General features: G+C 37.8%; 2 protein-coding genes across 31 annotated transcripts in view; one reads left to right on the top strand and one right to left on the bottom strand.

Moving 5' to 3' along the window:
* Positions 1–25,552, top strand: part of ASCC1 (activating signal cointegrator 1 complex subunit 1) — a 132,273-nt gene that overhangs the window by 20,429 nt on the left and 86,292 nt on the right. For 16 of the 30 annotated variants that reach the window (XR_014076056.1, XR_014076055.1, XR_014076054.1 and 13 more), the window contains 5 exons: positions 7,141–7,209; positions 11,287–11,422; positions 12,356–12,455; positions 16,589–16,686; positions 21,537–21,715. Coding sequence is in view for 22 of the 30 variants with exons in the window: in XM_081566910.1 (XP_081423036.1) it covers positions 11,311–11,422; positions 12,356–12,455; positions 16,589–16,686; positions 21,537–21,715 (489 nt within the window). In the remaining 8 variants the exon portion in view is untranslated. Of the gene's footprint in view, positions 1–7,140; positions 7,210–10,130; positions 10,543–11,286; positions 11,423–12,355; positions 12,456–16,588; positions 16,687–21,536; positions 21,716–25,552 lie in introns of those variants that run through there. The other 14 variants (XR_014076051.1, XR_014076061.1, XR_014076060.1 and 11 more) reach the window with 4 other exon arrangements.
* ANAPC16 (anaphase promoting complex subunit 16) lies at positions 106–10,384 on the bottom strand. Its single transcript, XM_081567036.1, has 4 exons — positions 10,276–10,384; positions 7,182–7,350; positions 1,853–1,927; positions 106–934 (listed from the first exon to the last, which is right to left on the bottom strand). Exons 2-4 carry the CDS (start codon positions 7,321–7,323, stop codon positions 819–821), a joined length of 333 nt encoding a protein of 110 aa, XP_081423162.1. The 5' UTR covers positions 7,324–7,350; positions 10,276–10,384; the 3' UTR covers positions 106–818.

Raw genomic sequence — 25,552 nt, forward strand, 5'->3', positions numbered from 1 at the left:
TTTGTTTAGGGGAAATGGTTTTTAGATTCCCTTCTTATAAAAAAGTAATTTGACCTCTTCCCCCTATCCCAAATCCCTGAGGCTTTGAAAGGATAAAGAAACCAATTTGGAGTTCTTTCAAAGGATTTATTTGCTACAGAATTGCCAGAGCCCACCAACAAGATGAGCTCAGGATTTCTGTGTTTAAAAGGATTTTGCTCACTGCTTTATTTTTACAAGAACGTCAACATTCAAAAAGCAATTCTTTTTGCCAGCATTTGGCATGCCTAGAAGAGGTTAGAAAAAGTTAGAATCTATAGAATTAGATGTCTAAAAATAGAAAAAAATCCCAAACATTAAAAAATTCCTAATTTGGACAAGTCCTGAGTCGAAATCACATTCATCTGCAAAAAGAAGGGCTTTAGGTCAGAAATGTATTTTATAACTCCAGATCCTGACCTTGGACTTGACTGGCAAGGATTCTAGGAACTGTGTGAATGACAGGAGGGATGTCTTTCCTCTGGCCAATTCTGGCATGTGTCCGGGATTGTGAAGTTTTATAAATCTCTTTTAAACCCAAACTTCCTGGGTTCTCTGATGTCGATTGTCTAAATACGATTCTCAATACTTTTTAAAAACAAATAAGCAAAAATTTTCCCTGCAAGATCACACACTTAAGAATTTGTTGCTTGTGTATAGATACAGAGAAACCAAGTATGAATGTGAATTAACAACTCAGTGATGGAGCCGTGAATCTCTGGATGGCTATATACATTGTAAGAAAAGTTCCTTGCTAGACCTGCACTTGCTGTGCACCCGAGATGACCATCCAGGCCAGGTTAACCTGAAGAGGGTGTAAACCCTAGCAGCTGCTCGATGGGTTTAAATCGCCACTCATCTGCCTCCAGTTCTTCTACCAAACCAGCTAGTTTTTCCATCCGAGCAACCTGCTGATCTGTAAAGAATCAAGGAGATAGTATTTATTAATAATACACCAAGCACCCAGATGGTGACTGATTTAAAAATAACTCCTAGAAGGATTTTTCCCCCTCAATATTCTAGTAATGGTATCTTACCTTATGTTGTCAGAAGACTTAATCTTTTCTTTAATTTATATTTTATTTTTAATTGTAGGATAATTACTTAAGACAATATTAAAAAAAATAGTAGTAGTTATCCTCCATGCCATTTGTGTACTAAATTTGTGCCTGGTACACTAAGAATCTAGGGTTACAAGTAGTTAAGACTCTGTGCTTCCACTGCAGGGGGAACTGGTTCTATCCCTGGTTGGGGAACTAAGATCCTGTATGCTACAAAAAAACAAACTGAAAAAACCAAAAACCTAGGGTTACAAGCAATTGCAGCTCCCCCCTCACCCCCCGCCCACCCCAACATTATGTTCTCAGGGGAGAAATAGTCTGGTTTGGTGGTGGAACAGAGTTGCCTGATGCATAAATGAAGACCTGGTGAGGCACGATAGAATAGAAAAGGTGCTACCAGGATCTTCGAATCCAGGTAGACCAAGAGGTATTATATACATACCCGAAGGTGCAGACAGTGGTAACAATGGAGGACAACAGGAAAAGGACGTTTCAGGAAGGGGTGGAAAAAGCAATACAAGAGGAGTAGGAAGCATTAACTCCCCTAGAAAACTAACCCCTTTGACTTCAAATTTAAGTCTTAATGTAACATTATGTGTGGATTAAGAACTGTAGAATGTTCTTGTCTGCAGGCAATTTGGGAAGTCCACTTAAGTAGCCTTGCTGAGTTTTTGTTAGAGAGCACTCTGACCTTTCTAAGTCCCTCTCTCCCACCCTTCCACTCCCTAGTAAGTTCATTCTCACAGTTAAGTACACATTACTCATGTACTTACCATGTTTCACCTGTTTAAGCGTAGATGCCACTTGATAGCTGAAAACAGATTCACAGAGGAATCTCTCAGAGCCATCTACAAACAGAAAAGGAAAAATTTTAATCTGCTCCAATCCATTTCAACCTAATGGCTTCTGATAAACGTAGTAAACACATCCATTCTTCTCCCTGCTTTTACATTCAGGGTCTAGTTTTCAGTGTTTACAAAGAGGGCTTCTGTTTCACTTAGAATTAACACTGCTGTGTTATAAAAGCTACTTCTTCTATACCTAGAATGTTAAAATAGTCCCTCTACTTGTTCAAGAATTTAAAAATAGTGTTAAAATAACAAAAACAAGAAACTCAGTCTGATGTCCTGGTCAACATTTCTCCCATCCTAACCTGACAATTTCTTAATGTTCTCCTATTTTGTATGTCATGCAAACACTGACAGCTAACATATTTGGCCATGTAGCCCCTGAACTTTCAAAACACAAAGGTACACCAAAACTCTTAATTGTTTTCATTCTAAAAAGTCAAGTTGAAGAAAAATAGCTATTGTCAATATTTTGTATATCAAATTACATCACAATGACCATCACAAAACACTGCTGGGAAATTTAATTCTGTAAGGACAAACTGGAACCTTGATTTTCCAACTAAACCAGAACACTGCAATTTGGATGTTGATAAGAGTATGGTGCAATTTCAGAACCTACCATTGTACTGATGCCAAGAACTGGATACAAGAAGGTAGCAAATTCAGTCACCCCAGTACTTGGAAGATGATTGTGAAACATAAGCTAGTTCATGTTATTCCTTATCAGGCAAGGGCTGATACAACAAAACATACCCCTAAAGACGTAGAACTCATGTAGGAAAATGTGACTTCAAGGGGTAGCAGAAATCATTCAGGGAAGGGATCTTATTGCAGAAATTCTAAAACAAATGAAGGGAGAGGACACAGCTGTCTTTTTTAGGCGGCGGTTCATGCCAGCACTACTGGGTGTCAAGCACTCACTCATCAATCATGGGTTGCTGCCGTCAGCCAGGTATTAAGTGACAAGGAGACAGGACTAACATATTCTGGGTTCATGCTGAGTTTCACGCAAGGCAGACCTTATTTTAGAAGCTCATGATAAATAGGAAAAACCATACATACTATATTCAAATAGCTTAAATGTACGACCAAGAGGGCTTCTAACATCTTCAAAATTGGTGCAAAAATATAATTATTCCATACATAATGTATGAAAATTATTATGTATTAATATATATACATATGTATTATTTCAAAATATAATTTCATATAGTGATGTAGACTTTGAGGAGAGTGTTAGTCTTTAAATTCAACTTCTTTTCTAAATATTGTGTCATATGGGATATGATCCCATTCCCTCCTCCCACCCTTATTCCTCTGGCAGAATGTAAGTCATTTGTAAGTATATCATCTAAACTGAGCAAAAATTTAATTTTCAATTGATTGAATATTATACTGGCTGTCCAGTTTAAAGATCTAGGTAAGCCAATGATATTACTGAGTTTTTCAAATAAGGAAAATGGCCTGAAAATAACTATTAATCCCATTATGGGAAGAGGGACTGTGTGAACATTTGACACCAATGATGCAATTTATTATGCCTAATAAATTGTGTAAGTATGCCAGCATTCATACCCTTGATTAAAGAATCAAATTATAACTTAAGTTTTATTTTAGGAAGAGCAAAGCATACAGAATTAAAGCTCTTCTCAGGTGGTTTGATCCTGAACTTGAGGATCTCACACAAGGCAGTGGGGATTCTGGCTCTAAGGACCACGCCAAGATTTGTTTGCAAGCTCTTGAAAGTGCTACCTCCTGCTTACATTTAATCACAGGTGTTATTAGGATAAATGCTTAAATTATTACATTTGCATATTACCCTTGATAATGAACTTCAAAGCAAAAGGACATAAGCTAATCTTTCAAAAAGGCACCTGCATATCACTTTGCTGCTTTGTATGTCTATGGAACACATTTTTACTGATTTGCAGCTCTGTATTAACCACAAAGTCCACTGCTTCTTAGCTACATCCTATTAGATGTGATATCTGTACCAATCTAAAGTCTGGAATTTCTCCAGAGAGGAGTGAGCTTGGGGCAATCTGTCTTCCATTTAGAAATTTTAATCAAACTCTTTGTAACACACCAAGTAGCAATACATCAGCTTTCCGCTTAAGGGACAAGTAAAGGTTATAAATGGTGAAAAATTCAGTAAATTGTCCAAATCTAACACCACTGTTAACTCCAATAAATAGGATGCTAACAAATTCATTTAAAAGAATACTATCCCACAGCGGGAAAACAGGCAATGGCAGATAATTTATGCTCCAGTGGCATATGATGCCACCAAAATTCAGCCATTTCAGGACTGGAAGGCAGTCTCTAATTTGCTTACTAATATCTGGGTGAGACAATCCTAGCCAAAGGCAGGGAATGTTGAAAAGTCCTGTACAGTATACTGCTTATGTGAGGTGTCTGATATCAGACAGCAGATACACAAAAAAGTTAATACACAAGGTTAAGTACAGGTTATCTGGGTTTATTATCCTAGACTTGGGAGGATGCAAGACCAAGTTGAACCTGTTAAGATAATAAACAGCACCTAATTGCTTTTGTTCTTACTCTGAAGAGGCAACTCTTCCTACTCTATTTTCATACAGGCATATCTCAGAGATGTTTTAGGCCTGGTTCCAGACCACTGCAATAAAGCAAATCACACTAATTTTTTAGTTTCCCATCACATATAAAAGTTATGTTTATACCATACTGTAGTCTGTTAAATGTGCAATAGCATTATGTCTAAAAAAACAATGTACATACCTTAATTAAAAAATACTGCTAAAAAAATGCTAACCATCATCAAGCCTTCAGGGAACTGTAACCTTTTTGCTGGTGGAGGGTTTGAAATACTATCAGCATTACCAAAATGTGACACAGAGATAGGTAATGAGTAAATGCTGTTGAAAAAATGGCGCCAACATACTTGTTCAAGGCAAGGTTGCCCAAACCTTCAATCTGTCAAATACACGGTATCAGCAAAGCCCAACAAAACAAGGTATGCCTGTATTCCATTAAACTACCGTAAGAAAAATGGTCAGGTACACATGTGTTAGATTACTTGCATAATAGTATCACCTATAAACATAGTAGGATGATGCTTCCGAATCTACCATCCCTTTTAATTCACATTTAAGGGTACCCTTTTCAATTTAACATTTTTCACTTGACTTAGGATATTCAAGGGCTGCCACCTCTAAGTTTTCATAGTTTGTCCTTAAATGTAAATAACTTTAAAGTATAGGTGAAACTTTAAACCTAAGGAAGAAAACCAAAACTGTGCACTGCAAATTTAAACTTAATTTAAATTCATTCTACAGTAGAAAGGCAACACAGTCCCCCATGAAGCATACTGGGATGGAAAAAAAAAGTGGACAGAACTATCACTTGTTAGAACATCAACATTTAGACTAATCTCAGAAGCCGTTCTTCTTTAATGTTTCCAAGAAATCTGGTGTACACTGACAAAGAATGCTGACAGCTCTGAGACCAAGGAGGTACCTCCCGTATTAAATTCCTCCTGTAGCTAGACTTAAAATGACTTTTATCTTAGGTTTCATTGTTAAATAAGGATTCCTTTTCTGCTGCCATAAAACTCATTAAGCAATATAAGTGCCTCCAACTTTTGATTTGTTTTGGGAGAAACTTCCTTTTTTTTAAAAATAAATTTATTTATTTTAGTTGGGGGCTAATTACTTTACAATATTGTAGTGGTTTTTGCCATACATTGACATGAATCAGCCATGGGTTTACATGTGTTCCCCATCCTGAACCCCCTCCCACCTCCCTCCCCATCCCATTCCTCTGGGTCATCCCATTGCCCCAGCCCTGGGCATTTGTCTCATGCATCGAACCTGGAATGGTGTTCTGTTTCACATATGATAATATACATGAGAAACTTCCTTAATACCAGGTCTCTGCAGCATATAACTTAAGTCATAATTTATTTTAAGTGCCAAATATGGTAAACAAGGCCCTAGATGTTCACTACCTCCAGACTCAGTGATGTTAGCTTGAGTATTCAGTTAACATAATAGAAAAAAACAAAAGGGCAAAGACAGAAGTATCTATACATACACCTCATATGCATCACTAACTACAATATCTGATTGTCTACTTCACCAATCATTATTTTAACCAATTCTAAAAAGTCTTATGGTCCCAGTCTTCCTATGTTTTCCTGTCACAAGTGAGTCTTCTGTCTGCGTTGGCTTAATCCAAACCTCTGCTTTTTATTATACCTGATATAAATGAAGACCACCCCCAAAAAGCTGACTCTTAACTACAGTCTGTGCCTTTCTCAGATATTTCCAGATTAATTTTTAAGTATATTTACTGAAATTTTAAATATTTAAAGCAAAAAGGATCAATATACAATTAAGCACAGATATGCTAGAATCAAGAAGATTTTGAATTTTTAATAGGTTCTTCGCAAATTTTGAGGTATGAAGAATAGTTTAATAGTTAAGGGCCACTTTCATGAGAATCCCCTGGATGTTAGTCAAAATGGAGATTCCTGTGCTATAACCTAGACTAATTTGGAATCTCTAGGTGAGCCAGATATGTGCATTTTAAATAAGCTCTTCAGGAGGTTTTAATGCTCTCTATTAAGAATTTATTGGTCCATCTCCTAAAGTGACATGAACCTGATGAATTCTAGGTACTAAAGTTGTTTCATGCTTATAGCCTGTGCCCTGATCTTGGCCAGCCAGTTTGCAAATGTGTGCTGAATAGGATGTGGGATGATTTGATACAAATCCAGCTCCAGTGCTTGAGAAACCACGCCGTGGCACTGTCCTGCAGAGGGCCATATAAGAATAGTAGATTGGTTTTTATTTTCTCTCAGAATCTCTTCGATCTGTAGGTGAATTATATTAGAAAAAATATATATGAAACCTACTAACCATAGGGGAAGCCGACTGGTGCCAGGATAAAGCAAACTGGAGCAGGAGTTTAATGGAATTCCTGGTCTAAGTGCTGACTGTGTCTTTTCACATGGTCAAATCACTTTATCTTTTCTGGGTCTAAATAACTCTAAATGACCTCCATGATTTCCAAAGTCTTTTTCAGCTCCAAAATTCTAATTCTGGAGAAAGATTTGTGTTTTAAAGATATTTTGAAATGAGGACAAGAGATGAAATGTGAAGCTGAAATCAGGACAAACTCGTAACTAATCCATTTAATAGCTTCTTTACAATTAATATTCATTGCAGGTCTGAATCCAATTATTCAGCAAAAAGCATCATGAGATCACCTTCCAACATCTCTCCAGCTCCTTTGGGGTAGGTGAAAAGGGCTTTCCGTGGTGGGGCAAGGTCTGAGACACTGAAACCAGATCCAGTGACAGAACTTCCACTGACCCCACCAGCTGAGGAGGATGATGAAGAGGCAGCCATTTGCTCTCTAGTAGAATTTTCACTTCACTACAGAGAAAGAAAAACAGCAATTGGCAAGTTTATGGAAGTGAGACTGACAACATTTCATTCCAGCTACCATGAAAGCCAGCATACAGTTTAGTCAAGAATTAGTTCCAAATTTTTCTACCCTCTGTACTCCCACGATCTTTTATGGCTCCTTGGGCCAAAATGTCAATCAGGATTTTAAGTGAAAATATGTTTATCCTTAGTTTTTCTACTTAAAACATTACTTCCTACCATTAGCAAACTGTTTATGTCATTTGGGATTGACTGGGTGATTTATGGGTTATGAAAGGGTGATATGGCAATGCCAAGGTAGCAATTTGACTGAGGAAATAAATTATATGAGGATAAAACAACCATGCCTCATGGGACAGTTTGTCTTGGATACATCCTGACCAAGCCACACCAAGAAGTTCACTTATAAAATTTTCCAAATAAAATTCCAGAATAACACTGTGTTCTGTTCCCAAGGAAGGGGAATGGTTAGGAAATACATATTGGCCCTTTCATTAAATTAAAAAAATTTTTTTCATCCAAATGTAATACCCAAATCGATCACTTGGTGGCGTCCCAAAACTGGAACAAAATAGTTCAAGAATGATCTTAGAATTTACAGCCTATTAGGAATTAGAAGGGCTGTGAGTGTTTAATACTATACCAAATTAAAAAATCAAAAGGTCCAAATGTAAATAAGAAAATCTGTTCCAAATACATGTCTCCTTTAAGAGTCTCATGCTCTACCGACTGAGCTAGCCGGGCTTAGACACATGTCTCCTTTAAAAAGTTCAAAACAAAATAGAAGCTTACACTACATATTTACAGAAGATTCTAAAAGGTTTATGTTCTCTGTATAAAAAGAACAGTCTTCTTTCAAACTCAGAACTATCATTCAAGACATAAAACAGCCAGGGTTGAAAAGTAGAGTGCAGAATTAGCACTAACTTTAACACATATAAGCAGTTTTCTGCTGAGATGAAAAGATTACCTAAGTAATTTTTAGCTTTAAAGATTTAGGTTAAATTTTGAATGCTACCAGCAGGTGGTAACCAAAGTTAAAGTGAAACTCACAATAAACCCTAGTTTGGAACTGCTTTATAAAGGCAGGCATTCTGATCACCAAGACCAAACATTATGCTTGGCTTATACCAAGTAGCTGTTGATTTAAATAAATGTTTGCTAAATGAGTTAACATTTCACAGGAACCACAAGATTCCTTAAAGATCATCTAGCCCAATCCCCCCATTTTGCACATAGGCATACAGACTTCAGCTTATTTGTTGTGCCATTTTTTAAGCAATGGCTTTATTGCATTGTCATGTGCTATATGGGCTTCCCACGTGGCTCAGTGGTAAAGAATCCACTTGTCAATGCAGGAGACATGGGCTCGATCCCTGGGTTGGGAAGATCCCCTGGAGAAGGAAATGGAAACCCACTTCTATATTCCTGCCTGGGATCCCGTGGGGACACAGGAGCCTAGTGGGCTATAGTCCTGGGGTCGCAAGAGTCAGACATGACAGAATGACTGAACAACATGTACTGTGTGAGAGGTGAAACAGCACAGTGATTAAGAGCTCAGACTCTGAAGCCTTTTGGCGCAGGTTCACGTCCTGGCTTTGTTACTTGCCCTCTGATTCTGGACAAATCACTCGACCTCTCTGCTCCTCAGCTTCCTCATCTATAGAAGGCAGATAATGACAGTACCTACATCATAGGTGTCAGGAAGGTTAATATAACTAAAGCATTTGGAACACTTACAGGCACAGTAAACAACAGCTATCCAAAACTATCAATGAATATTTAGTCCTGAATCTTTTCTTCCTCTGCAGATTCCAGTCTTTCATACTTACTATGTTTCAACACACTCATGGGAAAAGTCATAATTCTCTCCACTTGACACAGAGTGTCAATGTCAAATGTCTCTTAGAATGGAAAGTGCATGCTCAGGAAGAGGGAAAATGTACCCCATACTTTCATTTTAAGGTTCATGATCTTAGGAAGAACCCTTTTCTTAGGAAAAGGGGAAGGAGTTGTCTTTCTACTCTCAAGGCCTAGCACAGAACCTGGATTACAGTGTTTCCTGAATGACTAAGGAACAAATGACAGAACACAGGGCTAGCAGAGGATAGAAAAGTTTGATGTCAGGAGAGTTGGTCCATTATTGGTTTTTCTCCCTCATTCTGTAGGTCTATTTACACAATTGTTTCTCCAATTAGGCTGCCAAGCCCAAGGTAGGTGCTCAGTAAAATTTTGTTGAATATTTAAATACTAATGATGAAGTAAGCTGGGACTTGACCCAATAAGGGAAGCTGGAACTATTGGCAGTAGAGATTCTTACAGGAGAGCAGAGATACTGCATCGTTGTGTTCAGTGACAGGATGATCAACACATTTACCTCATGCATGATAGGGATGACCTTGTATTCATAAACCACTTTCCTTCCTAGCAGATACATGCTTATATTCTTGAAAAGAATCCTTTTTTAAAAGTCTCCTTATCAAAAAGACAAGCAATCATTAAACTCCATCATCAGAAATCATTCCAAACAGCTGGATTACCAATCAAAAAGATGCTGCAGCTAAAAACAGCCTGGGTGGAAAGGGGCTGAAGAGGGGATGGGTCAGAATGTCAGCTGTTCCCAAGCTAACTCCAAGCCATAACCCCACAGCCACGCCGACCTCCACCTCACCCCACCTCCCCCGGTCTCCAGGGGGCGACACCACTAGCGCCATCCCACTGCGCAGGCGCCACCGCTTGGCCCGCATGCGCATTGTCTCGTGCGGCCTGAGGAAATTTCCTCTTACACGCTCTCTGCGGCAGGCTCCAGTTCCTCCTACTTTCTCCACTTTACTAGTCCCTGCAGGTAGGATCCCAGGGATCAACTCCCTTTCCAGCAAGCTCCCGAGGGTCCCTGAGCCCTCGACCACTTACCTCAGCAGGTTTGGCACTTTACAGCCCCGCCCCCAACTGAAGCGGCTGCGTTTTCAACGACGAGGGCGGCGGCGTGCTCGCGCCCGTGTGGAGGGAGCCCGCGGCCGCCGCGGCGTGCGCGCGCCAGCGCAGAGGTGGGCGTGGCGGGGGCGGAGAGCCGCGGAGACCTGGTCCTGGGAGAGACCTGGGTCCTTCGTCTGCTCTCACTACAGCGGTTTTCCTACCACCGCGGAGTCCTTGTCTCTTCGCTTGCTTTGACGTACTGGGGTTGATTTTTTGCTCGCTTTTATGATTCAGGGTTTCATCTTCCCTCCCGACCTTGTAGGCCTTCTGCTTTCCTCTCTGTCTCTCCAAACCACCACGGAGCAGGATTAAATTGGCTCTTCCCCCATCCTTCCTCCTGAACAGTCTTGTAGCCCAGGGCCTTATAGGAAAGGCAGATAGAGGGTTTGCTATCTCCGAGACAACCCTCTCTTCCAGAGCTCAGTTTGAGGACCTACCGTAACATTAGCTTCTACTTGTGGCGAGCCTTTTTTTTTTTTTTTGAGAGGTCCTGGAAAATTGAGTATTAGGGTGTAATGTCATTAAAGTATTGCTAGTTATGCCTCCTCTTTCGATGTTCAAGTCTGTTTACCTTGTATACTGTTATTTCTCACAACACGAAACTAACTCATTGGTTCTGTAAGAAAATTACCAATGAAAGCGATTTACTTACTGAGGTTGGATTGAGCGTTAGTGTGTTTAGTAAGGATTGATCTTTTTGGAGGGGGACCGCTTAAGTTGTTTTGGGTTTCAAGACGATGTACCATATGTGGTGGGAACCTTGGTTAAACATAACCAGAGCTAACCCTAAGAAGCTTTGTTTCCTAAACTGTTAATTCATTAAGTGGTGACTAGAAACTTGGTTTCTCCTGAGTGATGTACAGCTTCTAGATAGGGGGAATCTAGTGGAAACAGTAATGCTTTTGCTTAGGATTTGCTATGAACTGATGCCCAATTCTGTCATTGTAGGCCTGTGTAAAGATCCACATAATCATGGAAGTTCTGCGTCCACAGCTGATAAAAATTGGTGGACGGGTTTATAGGAAGAATCCCATCCAAGAACAGACTTATCAACATGAAGAAGAAGATGATGACTATTACCAAGGTAATCTTAGTTGCTCTTTGGTCAGATTAGAAGTACAATGTTATCCGTATAGCAGAAGCAATTCCTTGTTTCAGTGTTGCTGTGTAAGCACTGAAATTTGACGTGTTTGGCCACTCATAGCTCCCTTGTTGATTCTGAGGGGGCTGGTGAGTTTGTTTGATGAGGTGTTCTCAGTTCATAAGTTAAGTTGTGTCTCATCTTTGTGCAGAGGCTTAAATGTAATAAGGGATAATTTTAGTTAGCTATTAATATTAACAATTATCTGTGGCAAAATTAAGTTCTTTTATCTGTAAAGCTATGAACAAGTTTTTATAAACTATTGAAATAAATGAACATATGCCCAATATTAACTGTTATTGTTGTGTCATAATTTTTCTTTTCTTCTTTGCAGTCATATACAGGCAGTTTCAAATACATAACTGACATGGCTGTTTCCCTTCAGCTCTGGGACCTTGACCTCTTTTATTTCAGCCTCCTCTTTTCTCTTTGTCTTGGCTGTATGGAGTAAATTCTCCAGCATCACTCCTACCTCATTCACTGATGTGATTTTGTGTCTTAATGCTAAAAACCACTGAATTGTACATTTTAAGAGGATGAATTTTATGTTAGGTGAATTATGTCTCCGTAAAATAGTGCAAAAAATTTATTTCTGGGAGAAAACAATTAAATAGTGTATGTAGATACTCCTTTTCTAAGGTTCCAAGATTGGAAGATTTAAAATAGTCATGTGTTTTTATTCTTTTTTTTTTTTTGTCTAAGAGCAGGTGAGGAGGAATGTTGGAGCAGTGTTTTGCAGTGTAAAGTGTATGGCTGTTCTTTGTGTGTGTGTATTGCTTTTCTTTAAACCTTAAGAATGGTTGGACAGCTGAGGAGAAGGAAGACTGTTGTCCACAGAGCAGCAGCTCTGAGTGAGATGTTATGGTTTCTGTACAGGCCTCATGGAGTGTGCAGAAGAGCCCTGTGAAACCTACGAGGTGGTGCAGACCCCACAAGGTTTCCGATGTACCGTGAAGGCCCCCAGCCTACTCTACAAGTGAGTGATGCCCCTTGGCAGCTTCATGGGAAGGCACTTCCAGGAAACTTAGAAAGAAGCTGATTCTTCTCTTTTCCACACTTATTACAGTACTTACTAGTGACAAAATGGTTTAGTGTTTAACATCCTAGAATTTCTAAAGACTAATTGCAGATCAGTTTCATCATTCCACATATATCACCAAGTCCTGTTGATTTTGCCTCTTAAGTATCTTTTGAATCCACCACTTTTTCTTTATAGCCATTCTGCTACCTCTTCTGTGGATTATTTCAAATAGCCTACTTATTGGTCTCTCCACATTGATTGTTTCTCTCTTCCAATCAGTTCTTCATATTGAGGGTGGAATAATCTTTTTAAAAGGAAAACCTGATTATTTTATTACCTTTGCTTGAAATCCATTAACATTCTTCCATGGAAGATGGAATTTTATTCCATTAGAGCAGTGGCCAAAATCTTGAACATGAGTTAGCCAGCCCTGCATTTTTCAGTTTCAACTCACACCACTCTTTCCTTGGCTTTGCACTTAAGTTTAACTGGTTTTCTTCAGTTCCTCAAATGTGCTGGGTTCCTTCCTACCTTCTAGCTTTGGCATATGCTGTTCCCTTTCCTTACCTTACCTAGTTATTAATATATTCTCCTTCCTTAGGGAAGCTTGTTTTGACACCAGCATCCCCACCCACCACATTGATTACCGTAGTGTATGTTTTCATAACACCACTACTTTTCCTTTATAGCATTTCTCAAGCCTAATGTTTATATTTATTTGTCTACTATTTGATGTTTCTTCCGCTAGATTGGAAACTACTTGAAGGCAGGAATGTGTCTGTTCTGTTGTCCTCCAGTTCTTGTCAAAGACTGAAATTCTTTTTCCAGAATCATGTTTAGTTTTAAATTGCTTGGAAGCTTTGTGATCATTTCAATATGTGCCTGCTTGCCTGCATGTTGATCATATTCTGTCTCTTATTAACCACTAATATTGTTAGCTCATTTGGCTGACTGGCTTATTTTGGGCTTGCACCTCTGAAGATAGGGTGGTCTAGGAAGTCATAGATTGTTTTTCTGTGTTGTACCAGATGAATGAAGTCTGCCTATACTTCTCTATGAGAGGAGGGCTACAAATACAGAATCATACACCTTTAAGTTCCAAGAGGCAAATAGTTGCATTTTTTTCAGCTTGAGAATTTTCTGAAACACCTATTGAGGATGAAGTTTCTCTCCTGGAATGTGACCAAATGAGAAACCAAATGCTAATCCTGACAGCTCACTTTCCTCTCAGGTTTCAGTGACATTTTCTTCTAAGAAACATGATTTTAGAGAGCTGTGACTCAGATTCCTGGTAAAAATCAATGCAACATGTCTTCCTTAATGTATATATTTGTTACTGCTAAGGTATGTAAAGATTCCTTAAATGTCTGATTGTAACCATATGACCGTTTGATTTTATATATTCGAAATACTCATTTTGTTCCAGATGACTTGCATGTTAGATTAAGTATTGGTTCTGCTAAATCTTAATTAATAGACAATATTTACTAGGAGGACTTCTTTCTTTTTTCCTTTCTTCTTCCCTCCTTCTCTTCCTTTCTTCCTTCCTCTCGGTCTTATTGACAAATAATTGACCTACATGGAAGATTTCTTTCTTTCTTTTTTTTTTTTTAATTTCTTTCTTAAGAATCATTTATGTAAGCTTGTTTGGTCCAAGGAAGAAATTACTTGACCAAACTAACTTATAATCAGAGTCTAATAGTGGTGCGCATGTCCACAGATGAGGTCTAATACTGTGGCTCTCAACTTCAGGTGCACATTAGAATCGCCTGGGGAGTTTTAAAAACTCCCAATACCTAGGTGTACCCCAGACCAGTTGAGTCTGAATCTCTGGGAGCTGAACCCAGGCATCATTAGGTTTTATGGCTACCCAGGTGATTCCAGTGTTTAGCCAAGATTGAGAACCACTTGATCTGGCAAGAATTTCCACCTAAACAATAAGGAGTCATCCTTTCACAGTTTATCTGTATTATTTTAGTGAATGCTTTTGACTTTCCGTGTAAACCTCTTTTGGGTCTGTCTGTATTCTTAACTGGAAGTATGCCATCATGGGTTTAATGAGGATGACATGGGCTATACTGAGCTATGTGCCAGTCACTGGGAAGTCCTTTTATATATGATCACATTTAATCCTTATGACCAACCTTATGATACTTAGGTATTATTCACTCCATTTTTTTAAGTGAAGTAGTAGGCTCAGTTCAGCTCAGTTCAGTCGCTCAGCCGTGTCCGACTCTTCACTACCCCATGAGCTGCAGCACGCCAGGCCTCCGTGTCCAACACCAACTCCCGGAGCCCACCCAAACTCATGTCCATCGAGTCGGTGATGCCATCCAACCATCTCATCCTCTGTCGTCCCCTTCTCCTCCTGCCCTCAATCTTTCCCAGCATCAGGGTTTTTTTCCAGTGAGTCACCTCTTCGCATCAGGTGGCCAAAGTGTTGGAGTTTCAGCTTCAACATCAGACCCTCCAATAAACACCCAGAGCTGATCTCCTTTAGGATGGACTGGTTGGATCTCCTTGCAGTCCAAGGGACTCTCAAGAGTCTTCTCCAACACCACAGTTCAAAAGCATCAATTCTTCGGCGCTCAGCTTTCTTTATAGTTCAACTCTCACATCCATTCGTGACCACTGGAAAAACTGTAGGCTTGACTAGATGGACCTTTGTTGACAGAGTAATGTCTCTGCTTTTTAATATGCTGTCTAGGTTGGTCATAACTTTCCTTCCAAGGAGTAGTAGGCTAAGAGTGGTTAAATGACTTGGCCAAGGTTTGTTTGCTTCTAAATCCTCTTTAACCTCAACCACTTCCCTTTCTAAGGTGCCTAGACTATTAATAACACTTTGAGCCAACTACTTTATGAGAGGTTTGTCCACTAGCCATGTGCTAACAAACAGGAACCTAACTGAAAACACCTCTTTATTGATAAGACCTGGAAAGACAAAGGCTGAGGGAGTTGGTGCTACATAGTCCCTAGCTCAACACAGAGAAAAAACACATGGAAACTGTGGAGTTCCAGTCCTCTTCTGAACATCTTGTTTTATAAAAAGCTGTCTTACTACAATAAATCTTAATGGAAATAATCGGACTTGGTTATCCCATGTAAAAACAAATACGGAATTTTAGGCATAGTCACCAATGCTGTTGTGTACTGTAATTGAAATCATTGAAGTCAAAATACTGTTGATGAAGAAGTTCTTTCTCTTAACTTTATGGTCCTGTGATGATCTCTTAGTGCTTTATATAAACTCAGAAACTTTTCTCCTGGGATCCAGTAGTCTCATTTGCTTTGATACATCTAATTATTATGGGTTCCAGAAGATAGCTTTGGATGGTCAGAATTATTTATACTAGGAGGCCTAAGTAAGTAATGTGAGCCAATAGATGATTGGAGTCAATAAAAGACAATAGGAAGTGGCAGGGATTGTGATGAAGTCATATTCCATTTTCAGAAATGAGCTCATGTTCCAGCCTATTTTTGCCATTGAGTAGTCAGATCTCACAATTTTTTGAAAGAACTTAGAAATTTATATTTTTTAGGTGAAATTACCCAATTTTTAGGTGAAATCTCCCAAACAAGACATTTCTATGTGTTTGAATTCAGCCTGAGGGTTACCTCTTTCTGTGCTTGCATCTGTCTTGGTTGGTGGACCCTGCTCTTTGCTAAGCTCTTTGCCATTGTTTAATTAATGAAGGATAATTCCCTTAGGATGAACTCAAAATGTAGTTAATTTGCTCTCTAAGAGGGCAAGATTTTCCCCCTTCAAACTGTAGACCCATTCAAGTGTCCAGTGAGACTATGCTAGCTTTTCTTTCACTCAACTGCAGACCCAGATTTTGAATCTAGTTTTGAGAAGCAAACAGGCATCGGGTATAGTTATTCTTTCTATGCATTGAATTGGCTGTAGGACATTGTGTTGTCAGTGAATATAAAGCTATATGACTTGTAATTTCCTCTACAAATACTGAGTTTTTACTGAAGCACTCTTTTATGAGGGAGTGTCTCTAGCCCCATATGATTTAAATATGATGGAGTTCTTTATTCTGGTATATTTTGACTTACATTAATTAATTTTCTCTATATTATAGGCATATTGTTGGAAAGAGAGGGGACACTAGAAAGAAACTAGAAGTGGAGACCAAAACTTCTATTAGCATTCCTAAGCCTGGACAAGAAGGAGAAATTGGTGAGACTCTGTATATGTTTGCAGTCACTTTTGTATGTGTATGGAATAATGTGACCCAACTAAGGTGTTTGATGATTATATTTTTTATGTGGTTCTGTAGCTATTGTCCTTTTTTATATCTGTATCAGTCTCTCAGATGAGGAAAGATGTATTTATACAGCCTTATCTTATTGAGTACCTGGGCCTTAATTTGATACTACACACTGATGGAATAAAGCTTCCAGATTTTGTTGTGGACTAGGAGATTTCTTGTATGCTTCAGTAGCTTGAAATGGAGTTTGTGAATTATATCAAGTTAGAATTAGAGAAAAAAAATGAGATCAGCAAATTTGAAATGAAGCTGAGCCCTTTCCCTATTAGTTATCTTGTTTTTATCTTGCTTTGTAGACTAGGAAGGAATTTGTAAGAGGAATAAAACAACAACCTGATTCAAGTAAGTGTTCAGGTGAGGAAAAATAGTTTAGCGATAGAAACCATGTCAGAAAGTTCTGTACTGAAGCATCAATGTGAACCAAAGGCACAGACTTGTGGTGTAAAGTGACTTTGAGTGAGGGGTACTGAAGGGACAGAATTTTTAAAACAGTAGCAATTTTTCAGCGTCAAGTAAGTGCAGCAGCCTCCAATAACCCATTTTACATAAACACTCATGGATTGTATTAAGTTTTAGGAGAAAAGAATTATAAGTACTCTTCTTATTTTGTTCTATGTAAAAATAATCACTGTGGCAGATAAGTAGCAGTTGACTTTAGAGTGGTGTTCTAAACTTTCCATGAAGAACTTTCTATGATGGTGGGTATGTTGTACATTTGCACTATCCAAAGAGCCACTAGCCACTCATGAGTGAGTACTTGAAATGTGGCTAATGTGACTGAGGAACTGAATTTTAAATTCTATTTAATTTTAATTCATTTATCTTTTAATTTAACTAGCTGCATGTGGGCTCCTGTTTTGAACAGTGAAGTGCAGGAGTTTCCCCCAGCCCTTGGTAACTCGAGTAAACTCTAACTTCAGAACTTTAATGACATTTTGAAGGACTCTCATTAAAATAGATATTTAGTTCATTAGAATTACTGTTAAAAAAAAGCTTGTGTCATTCCTTAAGTATTAAAGTTTAGATTACAAATACTGAAGTAATTTTATTAATTGCATTAAAGCTTATTTCTTTCTTTTTCTGATTTAAAAATTAATACATGCTTTCAAAAAGAAAAGCTTGTAGCAATTATATATAAAGTATAAAGGGAAGTCTTTTATGTTATGAACTTCAGCCATAATTGTTGCTAACAGTTGAATCTGTTCTCCATTTTTTCCTATGCATATAGTAACAGATGGCTAATAATTTTTATTTTGGTAAAAATTATAACATGTAATAAATGTGAAGACCTTAGCCATTTTAAGATACTGGAGTAGTTCCAAAACTTATACAGAAAAGGTTAAACAGATTATTGACTTAGAAAGCCAAAATATTTCAGTGTGAATAATAAGGGTGTTTTAATTGTTAAAAGTAAGAATTTAGTGGAACTAATTTAATTGAAAAATAAGAGGATAAACTGGCTTATTGGTCTTGTAAGGAAGTAAAGTATATAAAAAAATTGAATCTACTGGTTACAGTAAATTGGGTTCTGATGTGAAATCAAAACTGCAGTTGCATTGGTGTGGTATATGCTGTAATTAGTTGTTTTGCCTCTCCTAAATTAGAGAAACTAGAGAAGAAAATGATCTGGTAGGTTTCAGTTTGTCCTCTAGATAAGAATTTGGTCTAGTCTGTTTTGAAGCCTCAGGAAGTGGGATATAAGAATGATTTTTTTGTGCGTGTTTCAGCCGTATCCAACTCTTTACGACTCCATGGACTGTATTCGGCCAGGCTCCTGTGTCCATGGGATTCTCCAGGCTTTTAAAATGATTTTGTCATTTTAGTTATACAGTTGGTTTTTATAAAGTTCCACATCAGTGCCTTTGTTTTCTTCCTCTGTATCTTTTGTTGTAGTCCTTAGACCCATGTCAAGTAAATTCTGGTCCTCTCAGATATTTGTAGTTTTAGAATATTTCTAACCTCATCATGTTTGCTCTTTAGTCATTGTTTGCTCAAGTTTGGATCTTTGTTTGGAAATAAATCTGAGCACTTTTGACATGCCCTTAGCAGTTTTCTGTGTTGAAAAAATGAAAGCATCTTACTAGTCTTCTCTGCCAAACTACCTTCTTAATGCAAAAGGATAGATATAGTGTTTTGTGCTGAATTTTTATAGAACTAAACATAAACAGGAGTTTTAAGCTTCCCTCTCCTGCATACCTTTTTCTTTTAGTTTCTTACCATATTTTTTTCCTTGTGCAGAGGTAATTATAATTTCTACTTTAACTTTGTTCCAGTTTACCATTGAATCCTCCTCTGTCAGTATTTCTATGGCACATTATTTGAATGCCTGCTTGGACACTTCCCTTCACTGGGCATTTGAATCTTTTGGATTCTCAAAGTGTTCTATTGAAAATAAAATTATAACATCAAAAAAATACCATGTCTCTATTTCTTAATTTTTTTATGCATGCTTGCCAAGTCACTTCAGTTATGTCTGACTCCTTGCGACCCCATGGACTGTAGCCGACCAGGCTCCTTTCCTTTGTCCATGGGATTCTCCAGGCAAAAATAACTGGAGTGGGTTGCCATGCCCTCCTCCAGGGATCTTCCTGACCCAAGGATTGAACCTGAGTCTCTTACGTCTCCTGCATTGACAGGGAATGGGAAGCTCTCTTACATTTTTTGGTTATGACTTATGTCAATTTTCTGTTTAGGCAAACACTTTTTAGGCTTTCTGTTAATTCATTCATGTGTGCGTGCGTGAGTGCTCAATTGCTTAGTCGTATTTGGCTCTCTGTGACCCTATGGAATGTAGCTTGCCAGGCTCCTCTGTCGATGGGTTTCTCCGGGCAAGAATACTGGAGTGAGTAGCCATTTCCTCCTCCAGGGAGTCTTCCCAACTCAGGGATGCAACCAGTGTCTCCTTAGTCTCCAGCATTGGCAGGCAGGTTCTTTTATCATTGGAATCCCAGTTCATTCATAATTTACTTCTTTTCCCAGAAATTTCCATCTTGTTTCTTTACAACAAAATGAGTATGATAATTTCATTTTTATTAAAAAAAAAATAGGCTGTTCTTGTAGAAAATTTCAAATGCTTTAATGGGAAGTATTAGGACAAATAAATGGAATTATTTGTTTAACTTCTGCAGTTGCTTGGAAGGAGCAAGCTTTGTGGTCTTGAAAGTATGTAGCAGATTTTGTTACTATTAAAGTTAATACTTCAGTCTTTTATATCATATTCAGAAATCTGTCCTTTCCCCTTTAATAAATACTCCATTGAAATGCCAGTTTTGTTCATTGTTCCTATCTTCTGCATCTTTCCTCAGTCTCTGTTTTGAACCAAGCACTGCCAGTTCTGGAACCTAGACGTTTAATTTCTATTAAACAGAGGTTATGTAATCCTTAAATGATTTTTTCTTTTCTTTACAGATTGTAGTATAAGGTTTTGTGGTTTTCCCCCTTATTTTCATTTATATATAAAGACAGCCCAGATCAGAGAAGACAAAATTACACTAAGGTGTGGAAATTTGATATCTATACATACAATGCAGATATAGATAAACATTTTTACTATAACCTTGCATTTTTCATACAGTTAGGGTAGGATTGTATATATTATAGTAGACTCTGTTTTGCCCTTTTACTATAGCAAATCACTAAAAATTTTGCCACAGTATTTTTTAAAATAGAGGTAGAATTCACATAACAGAAAACTCCAGTTTTTTTGTTCTTAATTTTTATTGTTTGAATTTCTGTGTAATATATTGTTCTTTTTTTTAAAATGGTAGAATATACACAACGTAAATTTACCATTTAGACCACTTTGAAGTGTTGAATCGAGGGGCATTTTAGTACATTTACGGGCTTCCCTGGTAGCTCAGACTGTAAAGAATCTGCCTGCAATGCAGGAGACTCGAAGTTTGATTCCTAGGTGGGGAAGATCCCCTGGAGTAGGAAACATTTACAGTTGTTGGACAACCACTGCCTAGTTCCAAAACATTTGTCAGCCAAAAAGGAAACTTCATATCCATTAACAAGTCACTTGCCATTCCTCACTACTCCCGAGATCTTTGTTACCACTAATCTGCTTTCTGTCTCTCTGAATTTGCCTGTTTAGATAGTTCCTATACATGGAAACATGCAATATATGGTCTTTTGTGTCTGGCATCTTTAATTTAGCATAATGTTTTCAAGATTCATCCATGTTTTTGCATGTCTGATTATGTCACTCCTTTTTTTTTTTTGCCAAATAGTATTTCAGTGTATGGTAATACCTAATACCACGTTTTATTTGTTCATTTATTGGTTAAAGGACATTTGTGTTTTTCCACCTGTTGGCTGTTGTGAATAAAGCTGTTATGAACATTTGTACAAGTTTTTTTTTTGAATACCTGCTTTTACTTCCTTTGAGTTTCTACCTAGGAGTGGAATTCCTGGGTCATGTGATATTTCTCTGTTTAATTTTTCATGGAACTGCCAAACTTCTACATAACAGCTGTACCATTTTACATTCATACTAGCAAGGTATGAGGGATTGCTTTGTAGCTTTTGAATTCATTTTCCTACTTCATCAGATTGTCTTAAGGTTATTCTGTTTAAACCGCATTCTGCTTAGACTGGATTCATTAACAGCTTTCTTACCCTTGGTACTGTCTGCTGTTCAGAATTATGTACACATTCATGACAGTTTTGTTCCCCAGAGATGACAGTTTTAAGAGGTCACCTATTTTACAACCAGCTGATGGTCCTTGAGTGTGTTAAATCTTTTTTTTGCTTACAGTAATCACTGGCCAGCATCGAAGTGGTGTAATTTCAGCCCGAACTCGGATTGATGTTCTTCTGCTCACTTTTAGAAGAAAGCAGCCCTTCACTCACTTCCTTGCCTTTTTCCTCAATGAAGCTGGAGTTCAGGAACGATTTATGAAATTCCAGGAGGAAGTACTGGAGAAGTGCTCCATGGTAAGCAACAAATAGAACAAAATTAAAAGTTGAAAAAGTATAAGGAAGAGTACAAAAATGGCTTATAATTCAAACATTAGAAAGATACAGATCTCTTCTCCCACTGAAAAAGGGAACCATTTCTGATGGTTTCTTTTAATTCTGAACTGAAAAAAACATCTACAGATGTATCAGCACATAACTTTCCATGTATTACACTAATATCCTCTAAAGGATGACACAAAAGGATCATCCTAATGTACCATTCTGCACCTTGTTGGTGTATTTTTATGCATTTTGACACATGTATAGATTTCTGTAGCCACTTAACCACAATCAGGATACAGGACAGCTGTACTCCCCCCAAAAACTCCCTCATATTGTCTCTTAGAGTCACCTCTTCCTCACCCCAAACCTTAGCAATCACTGATCCCTTCTTAGTTACTATTAGCATTGTCTTTCCTGAGAATGTACTCTATGTGAGATTGTGGGTTTTTTTTTGACTCAGTATAATGGCTGCATGGTGTGTTTCAGTAGTTTATCCTCCTTCATTAATTTGTTTCCAGTTTTTGGCAATTATAAGTAGAACTACTATAAACATTTGTGTACAGGTTTTTATGTGAACGTAGTTTTCATTTCTTTAAGTACCCAGGAGTGGGATTGCTGGGATTTATGGTAGGTGTATTTTTCACTTCATAAGAAACTACCAAACTGTTTTTCAGAGTGCCTTTATTACCTTACACTCCCATCAGCAGCATAAGAGAATTCCAGCTGTTCTGTGTTCTTACCAGTATTTGGTGGTGTTGGCAGTTTCATTTTAGCCATTCTCATGAGTATGTAGTGATATCTTACGGTGGTTTTAATTTGCATTTCTCTAATGGCTAATGATGTTAAACATCTTTTTATTGTGTGTTTTTTAACCATTCTTATATCTGCTTTGGAGAGGTGTTGACATATATATCTTTTTAATATTTATATTTTTATTTATTTTTTGATTGTGGTAGGTCTTCGTTGCTCATGCAGGCTTTCTGTAGTTGAAGTGAACAGGGGCTACCCTTCATTGAGGTGTGTGGGCTTCTCATTGTAGTGGCTTCTCTTGTTGTGGAGCACAAGCTCTAGGCATGTGGGCTTCAGTATTTGCAGCACATGGACTCGGTAGCTGTGGGATCTTCCTAGACCAGACAAGGTGGATTCTTAACCACTGGACCACAAGGGAAGCCCATGTTCACATCTTATGTACAACTTAAAATTGTTTTCTTACTGCTGAGTTTTGAGAGTTCTTTTGTAAATGTTACACATACAAGTCCTTTCAAGGATATGTGATGTCCAAATATTTTTTCCCAGGCTGTAGCTTATCTCTTCATCCTCTTATCAGTGACTTCTATAGAGCAAAAATTTTAAATTTTGATGAAGTCCAATTTATTAATTTTTCTTTTATGGATTGAACTTTTAATGTCATGTCTAAGAACTTTTTGCATAGCCCCAAGTCATAAAGGTGGTTTTGCAGTTTTACACTTAGATCTGTGATCTAGTTAATTTTTATATTTGTTTAAGTTGTAAGGTTTAGGTCGAGGTTCATTTTTTTGCATATGGGTGTCCATACTGTGTTTTCTCAATCTTGTAGTAAAGAGAGGAATAAAAGCATGTGGATAAAATAGAATGGCGGTTAGTATTTTTTTTTGGTTCTTGAAACAGATGGACCTACATCTGATTCTGGGTTCTTCAATCTGTATAGACTTGAACAAGTGAACCTCTCCAAATTTTTACAGCCTGCTTTGGAGAGTTGTAGGAAGGATTAAATGAGATAACATATAGTACTCAGCATGGTGCTGGATACATAAGAAACATTTAATAAAAGGTAACTGCTATTCCTGATATTTTTATGACTGGTTAGGTTAAAAGTGTTAGTATTACCTGGAGTATTCAGAGTAGATGAGCACTCTATTTGATAGTTGTGGGCAAGGTCAGCGAAAATGATTTGATGAGAATTTCTGTAAGATCCTTTCTTCTTTTTCCTTTTCTTTGTCCGTCCTGTCCATATTGCTCAAGCTGGGTCTTAGGTATTAGGATAGAGTGAGATATAGGTATGCAGATACAGAAGTATTAGAATTCAAGTACTTTTGTGGGACAGAGGTGACAGTTGATCAACTTGATTATTTAAAATGATAAGAAGATACAGACTGGGCAAATGTGAGTAGACAGTACAGAACTGTATAATCTCAAAGTTTCTTACTTGGCATTTATGTGCTTGAACAAAACGGTACGTCTATAACTTCAATACTCAAATACTATACATATGTTTGTATCCATGCATACATATATATGATTAGAAAGCCATCAGAATATTACTAATTGTCATTAGTCAACCACCAGACTATCTTTTTTCCTCTTAAAATTTCATAGCAAGATGATCTTATTCTTAGTGGGAGTGGAGGGTAGGGTAAGAGAAGATCAGGAACACTGAAGTTTCAGTATGGTTTGGATAAATTTTGTGGGGGTCGTGCTGGTAAGTTTTGAAATTGTTTTACCTTGTAAATACCACTTATTGACGCTCAATAATTATTTATTTTTTGAAATACTACAAATACTTGATATGTGACAAGCAGATTGTAATAAATTGGCCTTTTTCTTTCCCTCTCTCTCTGTGTATGTGTGAATGTTTCTCACTTTTCTTTTGTTTCCTGGCATGGGCTGAAAAGGAATAAATATTGGAATGATTACTTTAACTCAGCGGGAATGAGATTGGCCACTATGTGTATCATGCTGGCCTTAATCAGTCCCAAGTACTTCCTTCCTGCTCTCAGGGAGACTCCACACTGACATGTCTTCTTCCTGCTTTTAAATCAGATCTTGATAACAGCAGGGAAGTAAGCACAGCATAAAACAGTAAATAAGGAACCATTATCTACCTATTACATGGAAGAAAATTTTACTGAATTTCATTCTAATGTTAGAACGATAAGCAGATGGCTATAAAACCATGCAGGCATTTTCCACTGGTACTCTGCTTTTATTTTTCCAACTGAGGAGAGTTCCTTTCTGGTAACTTTGCAGAATGTATACCTGTTCATAGAGATATCAGTTGTTTCTTGAAAGACTGTGTGGCTCTCACTCTTATTTTGATTCCTTTGACACTTATCTGACATCTCTGATGAGAGTTTCTTCATCTCTAAAATAGGACTGGTCTTAGCATTCTTTTCCTTATAAGAAAGAGATGACATCTCTTGGTATAAAGTTGGCTCATACATTAAAAAATTTACATATGTATGTATTATATATGTTTATTAAAATTGTTACACTGTTTTCTTCTTTTTTCTTTACAATATTCTATTGGTTTTGCCATACACTGACATGAATCCACCATGGGTGTACATGTGTTCCCCTTCCAGAACCCCCCTCCCACTTCCCTCCCCATCCCATCCCTCTGGGTCATCCTGGTGCACCAGCCCCGAGTACCCTGTATCATGCATCAAACCTGGACTGGATTCATTTCACATATGATAATTACATGCTTCAATGCCATTTTCCCATATCATCCCACCCTCGCCCTCTCCCATAGAGTCCAAAAGACTGTTCCTATACATCTGTGTCTCTTTTGCTGTCATTACCTTTTTGGTTTTTTTTTTTTTTTTTTGGCTGTACGTGGCTTTTGGTATCTCATTTCCTTGACCAGGGATGGAACCAGGGCCATAGCAGTGAGAGTCCGGAATCCTAACGACTAGGCAACCAGGGACTTCCCTGTCTTTTTGATTGAACAACATGTTTTGGGTCAATATATATAAATCTAATTGGTGCCTTGAGGTGCTGTAAAGTATCCTAGTCTATGTATGTACCCTAACTTATTTCATCAATCCCCTG

This window comes from Giraffa tippelskirchi, chromosome 2 (assembly GCF_054371585.1).
Source record: "Giraffa tippelskirchi isolate mGirTip1 chromosome 2, T2T-mGirTip1v1.2.pri, whole genome shotgun sequence".
Taxonomy (NCBI): domain Eukaryota; kingdom Metazoa; phylum Chordata; class Mammalia; order Artiodactyla; family Giraffidae; genus Giraffa; species Giraffa tippelskirchi.